At 34.0% G+C, this 13321-nt stretch overlaps 1 protein-coding gene across 3 annotated transcripts; it reads right to left on the bottom strand.

Moving 5' to 3' along the window:
* Positions 1–7278: 7278 nt before the first annotated feature.
* Positions 7279–11359, bottom strand: LOC129240785 (JNK-interacting protein 1-like). Of its 3 annotated transcripts, none has more exons than XM_054876774.1 (5): positions 10951–11359; positions 10134–10543; positions 8241–8998; positions 7977–8158; positions 7279–7505 (listed from the first exon to the last, which is right to left on the bottom strand). In XM_054876774.1, exons 1-5 carry the CDS (start codon positions 11058–11060, stop codon positions 7433–7435), a joined length of 1533 nt encoding a protein of 510 aa, XP_054732749.1. In that variant the 5' UTR covers positions 11061–11359; the 3' UTR covers positions 7279–7432. The 3 variants fall into 3 exon arrangements, with proteins under 3 accessions (XP_054732749.1, XP_054732748.1, XP_054732747.1); XM_054876773.1 differs by having other exon boundaries at positions 7977–8155; positions 8241–9019; XM_054876772.1 differs by having other exon boundaries at positions 8241–9019.
* Between the last annotated feature and the right edge of the window lie 1962 nt (positions 11360–13321).

A 13321-nucleotide genomic window follows, 5' to 3' on the forward strand; every position in this document is an offset into this window, starting at 1 on the left:
GAAAAAAAGGATATATTTAGATTGACAGTAGTCACGTGTGATCTGTCAAAAAACTCTATCGGAAAAAGTACCTGTTCACCCTTTATATAGAAAGAGGGATGTTTTGGCATAAAGTGATAATTCAGCACCATCCCTGTTGTTTGTTTTTTGGTATACTGCAGCTGTCATAAGTGCTATAAATATGATGGCCGTGCGACGCCGTGTGCAAAACTTTTACATTTTACGGTGAGGTGGTTAATTTTACGCCACCTAACACTAAGCTGAAGCTGTTTTATTTACTTCTTCTTTTACTCAATAAAAATTTCGGCACCAAATACAGAATTGTATATGTTTGTATGTATGTACATTTATTCATATATCATTTTCATTTAATTTTTTAATTTACTTTTACAATATTTATTTGTATATTGTATATATATTTATTAGATAGTATTTAGTATGTATTTAATGTAATAATAATACTTACGTACATATGTACGTACTAATTGATTTATATTTATCGAAACTGTGAGTGTGGTATAATCGTAAGTATGTACTATATGTAAGTATAGATGTAAGTATGAATGTGTTATTGTTTTGGTCTTTATTGTTTTTGACAAAAGAAATTTTCGTTTCATTTAATTTGTTCTTTGTTTTTGTTTTCTTTTTTACTTAATTTGAAATATGTATTTATGTATCTATACAATTTTAAATAATTTTTAAATTTAGTAATTTTTTATTATAGGTATTACATTTCATTCTTCTTGCTATAACTTCCAAATTCCATATGATTCCATATTTCTATAATCTTTCAACAGCTATTTTTGCATTTAATTACATGTGTTTGTATGTATTTATGTATGTAACATCCAAAAATTTTACGATTGTTTGTTTTCCTCTGGATTTTGTGTGTAGAAGTTTGTGCAGTTTATACCTTGACAGCATGGAATTTCGATATAAAATTTGTATGTACATATGTAGGTATGTAGGGTTTTAATCAAAAATATAGTCAGAGAAGATAACTTCCAGAATAGGTAATTTATATTTAAAGGATTTCGAGAATGAATGTGAGAAAGTGTCATCCCGATTCAACAAGATCAATGCAAAGAAGTGTCTTTTAACGGAAAGTAAATAAAATTGACAAGATTCAAAAAATTCTTACATATTTTTTTAATTTTTTAAAAAGTACCTAAATTTCGGGTTCGATCTTACTTCATTGACATACAAGTACATATATACACTACTTACAAATTTATGTATGTATATATGTATTTATGTACAATACATTTTTGGTCACCTAGCAGTTTCATTTGATGGCAGTTTTTTGAGGCCGAAATTACTGGCAGATATTTGGGTTTCAATAGAATAGCACGGCATACTAGACAATCCTTCACATAAACGACCTTTCACCCATTAAATATGGTAAACGTTTAATTGGCCGTTTGAAATTCTAAATGGGCATCCAAAAACCTGCTATTTGTTATTATTAAACCTCTGTACAGACGTGTATGTATTTGTTAAGTGAACAAAACACAAATGAATCCGGCTTTTAAAATTCAAAATCTTCAGAGATTCTCCTAGTGGCTACATATTTGTGATATATGTACATTTGAGATGCACTTCCTCAATAATTGGAAGGTACACACCATCCACTTACATCTACACTAAGATGTTCAAAGACATACATTCGTTGACTCTATTATAACTAACATTCATACGTAAGTACTATATATAGATTTAAAAAGAAACCGTTGATGATCATACTAAATATATGAAATTCATTTGCACGTCTAGTAAGTACATCCATATACGTATATATTAAGGCGCGCCGATATTTTATTTCATAGTCAGTTGACATGAATGGAAATGAAATTGAAGTAGAAGACAAAACTATGTATATCTTTATAAAACCATCTACTCCGTGTGCACGAATAAAGTACGAGGGCGGTTCAATAAGCAAGCGTGTTTGATGACAGAGGTCGTTCCTGAGGGAAATTGGTATTAACATCGTCTGCTGCCATCTATCAAACGACGGCAAAACAAATTTCGGACCCAGATTAAGGAAACTTTATGGTTTTCACTCAAGGTGGTAAGGCTATATTTACTTTGCTCTACCACTTTAGAGGTTGTTGTAGCCGAATCCATTGCAGCTTGGCGATCCGAAAGAATAGCGATATTGCCCTTAAAAGAGAAATCTCCTATTAGTAGCCTACCAACTGCTCCTACTGCCGATACTTCCGCCTGGAAGACACTGCATGTATTAGGATGATAATTTTTCAATTATAAGTCTATGTAACACCAATCCAATTTAGAGCCATCTGTATAGACCGTAGTGTCGAAATTGTTTAGAGAGAATCCCTTAGATGAAAAGAGAGTGCCAAAATTCCTATTGAAATTACCGTAGTCAGTCCACTCTGAGGTTAACTGAGCTTGTCGCAGAAATAGACTTGCATGACAATAAGGTTTTTTCCAGCGACCCGCTTCATTTAACCTAAATGCATTCTCTAGGACACGATGTGATTGCACCGATTGTTATTGTACAGGCTGATCTTTGTATTCTGCCGAGTAATTTGGTGTTGTAATCTCTGCCTAAAGCTTTCCACCAGACTACCGAAGCATACGATAAAATGGGTCGTAGTTTGGGCTGAGTTTCTCGAGTTTGAGGTGCACGCTTTGATAGTCAGCTCAATTATTTTATGTCACCTCCAAATCAAAGATGATTTTGAATAAAATATACATATGTTTGGGAAAAAGAAATCCAGGAGGAAAACTTAGACAGCTTTAAACCATTAGCGCAAAATTGTACGCGAAAATTTCTCCAAACTAATGTATGCAAATATAAGAATGTAGATACAATATGTATATGTATATGTATGTGTACAAGTAATATAATTGAACTATAAAGCAAAGAAATGATCAATGAAGTCCATTTTGATGAAATTTGTGAAGAATATATAATGAATCTCTGATATTGTTATTGGAAGTGATTTTAAAAGGAGAAACGAGTTTGTGCAAAGAAGATTTATAATTCTTGCCAATGGCGTCGTAAGTCAATCTTGTGAACTAGACAGCACATACTACAAACAGAAAAGCAAAATAAAGATTTTCATCTCACAAAATCATTTATTTTACTTAGTAAAAAAGTTATTCAAAAACAAAATGATTAATTTTGCGCTACCTTGTAACATACAAAAACTATTAAAAAGCAATATACACATAAATTAATTGAAAGCTTTATATTTAAAGTTTTCATTGATTGACTCTGCGTCACCCTGTAAAAAAATGTTAGAAAATCTAGCTTACGTTGGTATTGTTTTGTTAAACTATTAAAAACCAATAAACAAATTAAATTTTTTGAAAACGTGCTTAGGGTATTTATAGTTTCCATTTTGGTCGAGCTTAGGTGATTCAATACCTACTTTACGCACATTCAAAAAAGAAAAACAAAAAGAGACAAAACAAAGGAAGAGAAACAGCAAAGATATTGGGGTAACTCTCTCAAAATGTACGGTATGCATATGTATGTCCTTGTACATATATATTTGTGGTATGCGACCACTTTCGCTCTTTTTCCGTAAATAAGTTGACCCGCCTACTATATAAGCATCTTTTAATTTCTATACTTCTACTAAACATATTTTTTCTTATATTTTCTATATATATTTTTATTTTTGTAATAATATCGATAGTTACTTCACTTTATAATGCCGATTGCTATTGTTTGGTGTTCATTAAGTATTTGAAAACACGAGGAATTTTATGATATTGGTACAAAGGAGTTTTCTAAAATAATATTTTAGAGTTTAACTCATTGGCTTGCTTAAAAAAATAGATTTTTAACATGTCTTTTTCACAAGTTCCGTTTCCTTGTTTTACATTCTTCAAAGCTAAATTTAGTTAAATTAGTGTTTTATTTTTGGCTGCAGTACCTCTCACTATCCTCTCGCGTTCAAATGGCTTAGCCTGGCACATCTCTTCATCAAGTTCGCTTCATATTGTCTAAACTATTTACATTTGAATGCATAATTTCAAAAGCAATGTGCTGGTTTCATGAATGTCAATATGTATTCTTAATCTCTTGTTTTGGCAAAACCCAAACTTGTCTTACATATACATTTTTAGGTAGAAAGAAATTTCTTGATAGTAAAAAACATTTCGATTTTCATTTAATTTTATATTGCAAAATATAAACTTATATTTAACTAATATTAATAGAAATTTAACTAATGTTACAACTAATTAAAGTATATTACTCAAAAATACTTGCATCAAACCTTAGCACACATATTTAGTATGAATATATTTTACACTATTTATAAACTAATTTAAATTTAAGTAAAATAGCAAATTTTATATTTAGTTGCTGATCAATTTTTGGCAATAAAAAGGGACGGCAATCATTATAAACGAGAAGAACAACTTAAGAGAAATGCTCAATTTTTAGCTATTTTGGTTGCACAAAGTTGATAATTTTATGAAACTTAATTGCCATGAGGTTATACGAAGAAAGCAAACATCTCTTTTTTTAATGGGACTTAAATACTTATTGTATTTCACGCCAATCCGATAAATATTCTCGCATATTTGTAAAGACGTGCCAGAGTGTGTGCAAAGTGCTTTTCTCAAAGCTCTAGAAGCCACTATTTTGTTACCGATCTTATTTTTTTATTTTAGTTGTAAAAACAAATATAAAAATAAAATTAAAAATTACAAAAATAATTACGTTAATAAATTAAAATAATTTTCCAGGGAAATTTTTTTACACATTTCTTTTTTGACCTTTATAGACCGAAAACCACCTATAATTCAAATTTTCTGGCTTTTAGTTGAATTACTTAAAGCGAGTTTGCTTGAAACCAAAATTACGATCAATTATGAGTTCTATATATACATATGTGCATAGGATATAAATGGCGCGTACACCCTTTTTGGGAGTTTTAAAGAGCTTTTCCTCCCACTTGTGGCGTGCGGCTTGAGGGTTGTTCCACAAATGGAGCGACCTACAGTTTTAAGCCGACTTCGAACGGGAGACATTTTTTATGAGAAGCTTTTTCACGGCAGAAATGCACTCGGAGGTTTGTCATAGTCTGTCGAGGGGCGACCGTTATTAGAAAAAATTTTTTCTTGTTGTTGTTTCTCCGGGACTAGAACCTACGTTTTCTCCGGATTCCGAATGGTACTCACGCACCAACCCATTCGGCTACGGCGGTCGCCATATGGGTTCTAATTGCTTTTAATTTAAAGCGCAATAGAAGTTTTAATGGGAGCTATTTGTATATACACTTTGTATTTATGACCTATTGACCCTTTGAATGCTCGAACAGTAAAGAGGAAAAAGGGGTCAAAAATAGTGGTAATTCATGTAAACTAACCTAAACTAGCCACTAAATGGAATTATCTTTGGGCATAGTATCTTTTTTTATTGAGCAAATAAGAGTTACTAAAAAAGACTGTAGAGACAGTGAGTATCAAATCGGCCATCGCAAAAAAAAAATTCTTCAGTCCCATGAAAGGATGACAATACCCTTCAGTATTACGCCAATTTCCCAAGTTTATAAGCTCTTTGGTCGTAATTAATAAATAAAAAAAATTAAATAATTAAAGTCGCCAGTTTACAGATACAGTAAAGTTGCATTAAGGAGCGTTGAATGTAAGTAAGTTGGTGTCGAACTTTGTTGTAAAATGAAGCACACTTGAAAAATTTGCGATCATGGAAACACTGTATAAGTAGTGTTCGACTTAATAAAGCTCATTTTCGAAACATTTAAACGGAGAAGAAATAAATTGCGGAACTGTAGTAGTACTGATAATTATGCACAATCGATGAGTTTAGTTTTATCATTGGCTGCCACTGCACATAAACAAGGGATTTCAGATTTGAGAAAAAGTTTTGGAAGACTGAAGAGGTTTAATGGAATCGACATTGCTTCACCGATTTTCCTCCATCACGTTTCACATTTAGTTAGGTCATTTAGTCTAATGGACTACTAAGTGTTAGTACTTAAAACGCGATAAATGCTCGAGCAAACGAATGTACTCGTAAAAGTTGGGGTTCTTTATATTGGCAAACGAACGATCGTACAAAAGTAGTCGCTCGAACTCATCAACATAATTAATCGCGATCGATTCGTTCGCCATTCCAACGATGGCATGCGCTTGCTTTGTCAGTTTAAAAATAGGCAAAATACTAAATATTTTTTCTTACCTACTTACTTATATATTAACTGAGTTACTGAGATACATAAATGTTTTTTAAAAAAGAGTCTGGGTTACCGTTTTTGTGATGGCAGTTAATTCAATAACTCAACTCTAGCTCGGCTGTATGTGCAGCGAAAAACTCAAGTAGAATTAGAGTTAACTTACCGACACATACCCATTAAGGTGGAGCGATAGTATATAGGCATAATTTTATTTGTAGTTTTTGTAGTGGCATAGCAACAGCATGCATAGTTTAATTATTTCTGTGAAAGGAATACAATTTTTGTAGGTATGCCAAAAGTGGTTTAAAAAAAAAAAAAAAAAAAAATCGTTCTACCCTAGTACATAGTTGAAAACCGATGGCCATTCCTCAAGGTTCTCAAAAATTCTGTATTTCTGTAACTAAGGAAACAAAAATTGTTGAAATACTTTACTAGCAATACTAATTCATATTAAAGAAAGGAATACGATAAAAAAAATTGGAAAATGGGCAGTGCATCACCTACTTCTATCTTTGATACTATTTTCAAGCTGTAACATGCACATTGCATTTGTATATTTCTTATAGTACATCAATAGGCGATTTATTTAACACAAAGTTAAAACGCGCACGAGGAGTACGAAGTTCGATTTTGCCCGTTCTTAAACTCTCTTTTACATTTCTTCACGCTGTATTTTAAGTATTTATGTACATATAATGATTTCTCGTCCCTGGAAATAAATTAGCAAAATGCATAGATTCGATTTACCGAAATACCTACATCAAATTTCTCAAAACCGAACTGAATTTTCATTGACAGTTAGTTAACAGTGAGTCCCAGGTGTTTGTATTATTAATTGAGCCATCAAGTTGTCCTGGTAATAAAAAATCTATAATTTGTGGGACCTATGCACAAGCCTATGCATACTTCTCAAAATCGAGCTTTTCATATTTCCAATAAGTTTCTGCTTGAGCTTTCTTTTCATTTGTAGTTAATGCATTTCTATAAATCGGGTGTGTACCAATATAGAGGTCTCCTATGAAAATTGTTGTTATTCATTAATATGGAACAATTCAAAATTTTTTAATTATTTTAGTATTTTCTTATTTTTCTTTTCATTCATTTTGAAATTGTTGAAGACAACAATTTTCTTTTAATTGTGTTCATGTTTTTGGAAAAAATAAGCGTAAACCACAAACCAGCACTAACAATATCTATGTAGTAGTACAAGGTATCCATTTTGTCAACCAGCGACTCCATTTCGTCCAATCTGCTTACTCTATATATATATCTTCGATCGGATATGCAGTTTCTATGAATTTCTGGTAGAAACGTTGAAATGCACGACTATAAGAGAGGCAAAGGAAAAAGAGCGTATAAAAATTTGGTAATAAAAATACAGCACAACAGGGACTTTTTGACAAGTTATGACAATTTATTTGTTTCTTATTAAATTTTACTAACATTTTTATGAAAATGCAGTTAATTTAAAAAAAAAAACATGAGGCCAAATTGGAAAAAAAACTTCAAAACTCCAAAAAACTTTTTGTAATGAGAACGTAAGTTTCAAGACAGCCAGTTCATTTAAAAGCCCAAAGGGGTTGGAAAATAACAGACTTGAAATTTTTCTGAAAATTCTAATTAAAAAGTTAAAAATTTGTAGAAAGTGTGAACTCGGATTTATATGGTTTTTGTAGAAAAATTAGCTATACTTTAATAAAAAAAATTGTGAAAGTTATATAAGAAACAAATGAACTATCAAAACTTGTCAATAAGTCCCGGGGGCATGGTTAGTAAAAGCACTGTGTATTAACTTACCCAACCGCTTCAGCTACAGGTCGCGTAGATTCCGAGCCTTTGAAGACATGGCATGCAAAACGTTGCACCGTTGGATGTTTCGTTATGAAGCCAATGAAACGATGATCACGTGGATGAAATGCGCAGAATGACACATTCTTTAACGAGTAGAAGTAATCGATGCAGGGTTTCTTGTCCTTCTTCTTAAAGAAAACCCATACAAAAAATTATATTTATATTAATTAAATTTTGATGTAACAGTAGAGCCCAACACAGTCGACTTACATTCGGGCCAGAACGATCCACCATTCGTAGTCCCTGATCCGACACCTCCAGTATGCACACTTGTCCGGTTGGTGAATTTCCATATTCGCCAACAATTTTTCGTACAGCTTGGCATACAACACCTGTACCCTTGTGAGCCAATGTCTCTACCGAACCTAAATAACCGAGTAAATAGCGCTCTTTCTTCACCTGTTGTACTGTGGGATCGAACTCATTGTAGTCCAAATCAACTGCATAGGCCGATGGGAAAATACCCTGCCTACCAGTGCGCAAGTTTACACCCTCGCACCAAAGATCATCAGCCTCTTTTTGTACGTAAATAGCATCGCCGATTTCAACTTCGATCTCATCATGATGACGCGGTATGAATTTGTGTAAGCCACGATGTGTAGCTTCAAGCATTTCCAATTGAGAGAAGGGCACACCGCCTAATGGTTGAGGAAATGGTGATTGTGAAGTGGGTGAAGTGATTTGTGGGGACATGCTTTTGAAGTCATTCGGTGAATGCGCAGTGCTATGACCGCTATCCACATCACCCAAACTCTGTAAACGCTCCGAATCGGGACTAGAGTCCTCATCAAGTAAATAACCACATTTAAGTGTCAAAAATGAGCGTTGATTATTTCGCACAGTTCCATTATTAATGGAATTCGTATTACCGATAATTGTATGGCCTATGATAGCGTTGCTGTTTTCATTTAATTGATTGCGTCCATTATTCATTTCATCAGCCAACGAAGTTTGACCATATCCACCACCTAAAAGATGCAGAATGGAAGCTGCAACGAATATGTTCGGGGAGCACATTAAAAACTCACTACAAATAAGAAACTTCTCCAATTGGTGCAAATGATATTTGATGCAAATTTTGTTGCAAGGAAATGAATATGAAAAACGAAATATGACTATGGGTTAGGGTTAGGGTGTAAAAAGGTAATATATATATAAAACGTATCTGGATATGACAAATAATTGAACATAAATTTATAATTTTATTCAAAATATGTCAAAAAATTTCTTTTAGTATATACGAGTATTCGTAATGAAACCAGATAATTTGTAAATAAAATTTTATCTATGGACTCATTATATACAAAAACTAAGTTCTGTAGGTAAAAATCGAACCAGTAATTTTCGAAATATTTCAATTTAGGCGAAGATGTGAGGTGATACTTTTGTTTCTTTACTATCAAATGGATAGATTTATATCCAAATGAAACTGGGTTAATTTGTATGGAACAATTTTTTCGACATCATTCCTAGCAGTTTCGGATTCTACATAATCTATAAAGAAGAAAAAAAGTCCATTCAAGTTTAGTTTGAAAGGCAATTTCGAGCACCACAAATTTTAAAAGAAGCTGTCTTTAATACTCGAGTACTCAGAACTGCATATATGTATACATATATGCCTAACGCCTTAAGATTTAAGGGCTGATGTGCGGTCTGAGGGCGGAGCACAAGACTTTTTTTTTACGAGCTCTTTATTTGTAATTCAGAAAAAGAAGTTTGACTTAGTTAAAAAAGAATTAAACTTTTGAAAGATTTTATTAATGAATATATAAAGAACAAAAGTTAGAGTATAGGTCCGTTTTTCTAATAAAAATCGAGTAAGAAATTTTACGACAAAAATAAATTTATTCTTTTAATACCCTCATTTGTGCTAATTTCTCAACAGTCTATTTTATATACGACGCTTGATTGCGATTGCACAATTGTTAGTGTACCTATACGTGTATATGTATTGTGATTTTTTACATCATGCCCACTAACTAAATTTAATCTAAAAATTAATAAAAATAAGTAAATTTATAACAAAACAGACGTCACAAGTTGTAACATGAAATAATTTTCATGGCCATGTCAACTAACCACATAATGCACCAACCAACTTACATTTCTTGTTTTTGGGTATTTCCGGTAATTTTCGTCTACGTCGTTGTTGCAGCTGAATTGCGCCAGTGGCAGCAGCTGTATTTGGCGAGAGCAATAATTGGGGACCGACAAGGCAATCGCTGCTGATTGTATTACCAGTGCCGGCGCCCATACCAGTACCAACTATACCACCTATTGCGTCCTGATGATTCAATGGATGATGACGATGTGAATTGAAAGAGTCGTTTGTGTCCAGCGAACCATCCGAAGAGAGTGATACCACTTTCAGACCATCACCAATTTCATCATCTTCCACTTGACGTTGTAGTTTCGTCGACTCACAGCAGAGTTCTCCACCGCCAGCATCTTCCTGATCGGAGGTATCACTTTTTGAAGATGGCGAATCCTCAAGATCGTCATTGGGAATGAGGCTAAAGATTCGATAAACGAAATACAAGTGCGTATTGAAATGAAAACGATACTTCTAATATATTTTATTTATTTAAAGCCGGCTTATTTCAGAGTTTTGTGTAAGAAATTATGCAGCAAAATTGATTTTTCACATACGGAAGACCCTCATAAAACACGCACTGACACACATGCTCGCAAATATAGTACGTACACCTATGAATTGGACGGCACAAATTTTACCAAAACACACGTACACATATGCACATACACACGGCTGCTGTTGAGTTGAGCTATTTTAGCTGCACTTCGGAGGAGTTTTTATGTGCCTCGGTATGCCTTGATTCGCATATCCGCTTGCATTTTAGACTTGCATACTTTCTTTGCGTATTTACACTCTTTTAGTAAATTGATATTTGTATGTACTTACGAATAGAACGTGTGGGCATTATTTTTCTTTTGGCCAGGGCTCATGTATGTTTGAAGCTGATGTGGTTCAAAGATGGGCCTATGGAATTCTTCAAATTCGCTGTCAGCCATGATGCTGTGATACTATGACGCTGCTCTTCGACGCTGGGTGTGGGTATTGGGAGTTTTATGTGCTTTTTGCGTGATATGTGTTTGTAGAATACCAGCTGAAGCACTTCAACAAATATTTTACACTTGAAACTTGAAAAACTTGCAACGGGCTTAAACACACCACACTCCAGCCGGATTAGCACTTACGTATCGTTGGTCTTATAATAATTTTTCAACTTTCAACTTCTATATTCTACTATTCTTGAAATGCTGAAATAAAATTTTTCCGAAAAAGCAATTTGTGTGCCCTCTTTGCCAAAGCAAATCAGGCGTCGAATGACTTTTTCACTCTTCGATCGATAATTTCCTTTTCGCTTTGTTGGCTGGTTGTTCGGTTGATTTGCCTTCTACTTCGTTTGGGTCGTAGAAAATGTCCATGGCAGAGACGGTGAGCGCCTTGAAAATGACTTTGATGGCTAAAACGAAGGGGGCGTCGCAGTGTTAACGGCTGGTGGACACACTTTTGCAGTTCTGTACTCAGAGCTTAGGGAAATTTAACTGTCATCCGTTGAGTTTTTGTTGAATGCAGGGATTGAGGCAGAGAGGAGGCACAATTACATATTCCTACAGTTATGTGTCATTTGTTTGAGCTGCTGTTTTTTGTTTACAACAATGACGGTGTAACATCCCCCGCCGCATATGTGGCATGCTTTAAGCTATAAGGGTTGTCTTGGGGTTGCTTTGGGAAATTTAACTGTCAGTTTTAGGGGAGTACAACAGTACAACTAAAGCAAGTAACGAAGCCAGGTCATGTAATAATTGTGTTATGTTTACAACAAAGACGAATGAGAGGAGCGAATCAAGGCAGAGAGTGAAAATTGACAAATTGTGTCGATAAAGGAATATGCGCAGTGGATATTCATTTTTATGTGGAAATTTCAGTTTCATTCAAATTTTTCAAATTAAATTAACAGCTTAGTGTATTAATCTACATATATTCATACAAATCCATACAAAATGAAAATGCTTCTCCGTGACTATCGATTTGATATGAACTTTTGAGTTATAAAATGCATTGGGGGTATATGGGCGCAATTAGGTAAATTAATAGTTTTCGCCTGTTGATTTTCAAGTTCATCACAATAAATACTATTGAAATTTGCTATTTACTACGAGAAGTTATGCATACATTTTGACATCTCAGTCAGTAGCCGAAGACGAGCTTCAGGCTAGACTCATTGGTATTATGACCAAAATACAGGAGCAACCAATTTTTAAATGCGTAAACTTCTTGAGTAATTGAGCTAAACAGATATTTACCGAGTACTAAGTAGTACTATTTTTTTCAGTATACCACAAATCCACAGCTAAAAAACCCATACTAATTCCTCTGTAAAATAGGTTGCTGAGTTCAAAAATCCTAAGTAATTATTTGATCCGGAAAACCAACTATACCACAAAAAACGATTATGTGTTGGTCACTTTTTAAACTTTACTAAAGTAGATATAGTCAATGCAAAAATTATCAGTAGGACTTTCATTCTCAGGCGAATAAATTTTATTTAGCAATATCTTGAAAACTACATACATAGATGATTCATTTTCGAGATGAAAACAATTATCACTTATATATAGATACGAGCATAATTGGCGCGTACACCCTTTTTGGGTGTTTGACCGAGCTCCTCCTCCTATTCATGGCTGGCGTCCTAATGTTGTTCCACAAATGGAAGGACCTACAGTTTCAAGCCGACTCCGAATGGAAGATATTTTTTATAAGTAGCTTGTCCATGGCAGAAATACACTTGGAGGTTTTTCATTGCCTGCCGAGGGACGAGCTTTATTAAAAAATCGATTTTAAAACCGCATTCGACAGCACGCAAAGGAGTTACCTATAATCCGCGCTGTCTGAATTTGGTACCCCGCAAAACTAATATCAGTAGTTCAGTCAGTATTGGGAAAGACCTGCCCGAGCCGTTTAATACCAAACGAGGTTTCAGACCCCATGGCCCTGTATCGAGTGACTTCTTTAAACTGATTCTTAAAAGGATTGTGCGAGCTGCGGAACTTAAATGGTTAGGTATCATTTATTACAAGAGAGTATAATAGCGGACGTATGCTGACGATATTTGCTTCATACACCTTAACAGCAGCTCTTTCTAAGCTGGATAAAGAAGCAAAGCGTATGAGTCTGGTGATGAGCAAGGACAAGACGAAGAACCTCTTGTCATCAAAACAGCGCATTCGCGTATTGCACCCACGTCACGTTATGATTTTAAGGT

This window comes from Anastrepha obliqua, chromosome 3, assembly GCF_027943255.1.
Source record: "Anastrepha obliqua isolate idAnaObli1 chromosome 3, idAnaObli1_1.0, whole genome shotgun sequence".
Classification (NCBI taxonomy): domain Eukaryota; kingdom Metazoa; phylum Arthropoda; class Insecta; order Diptera; family Tephritidae; genus Anastrepha; species Anastrepha obliqua.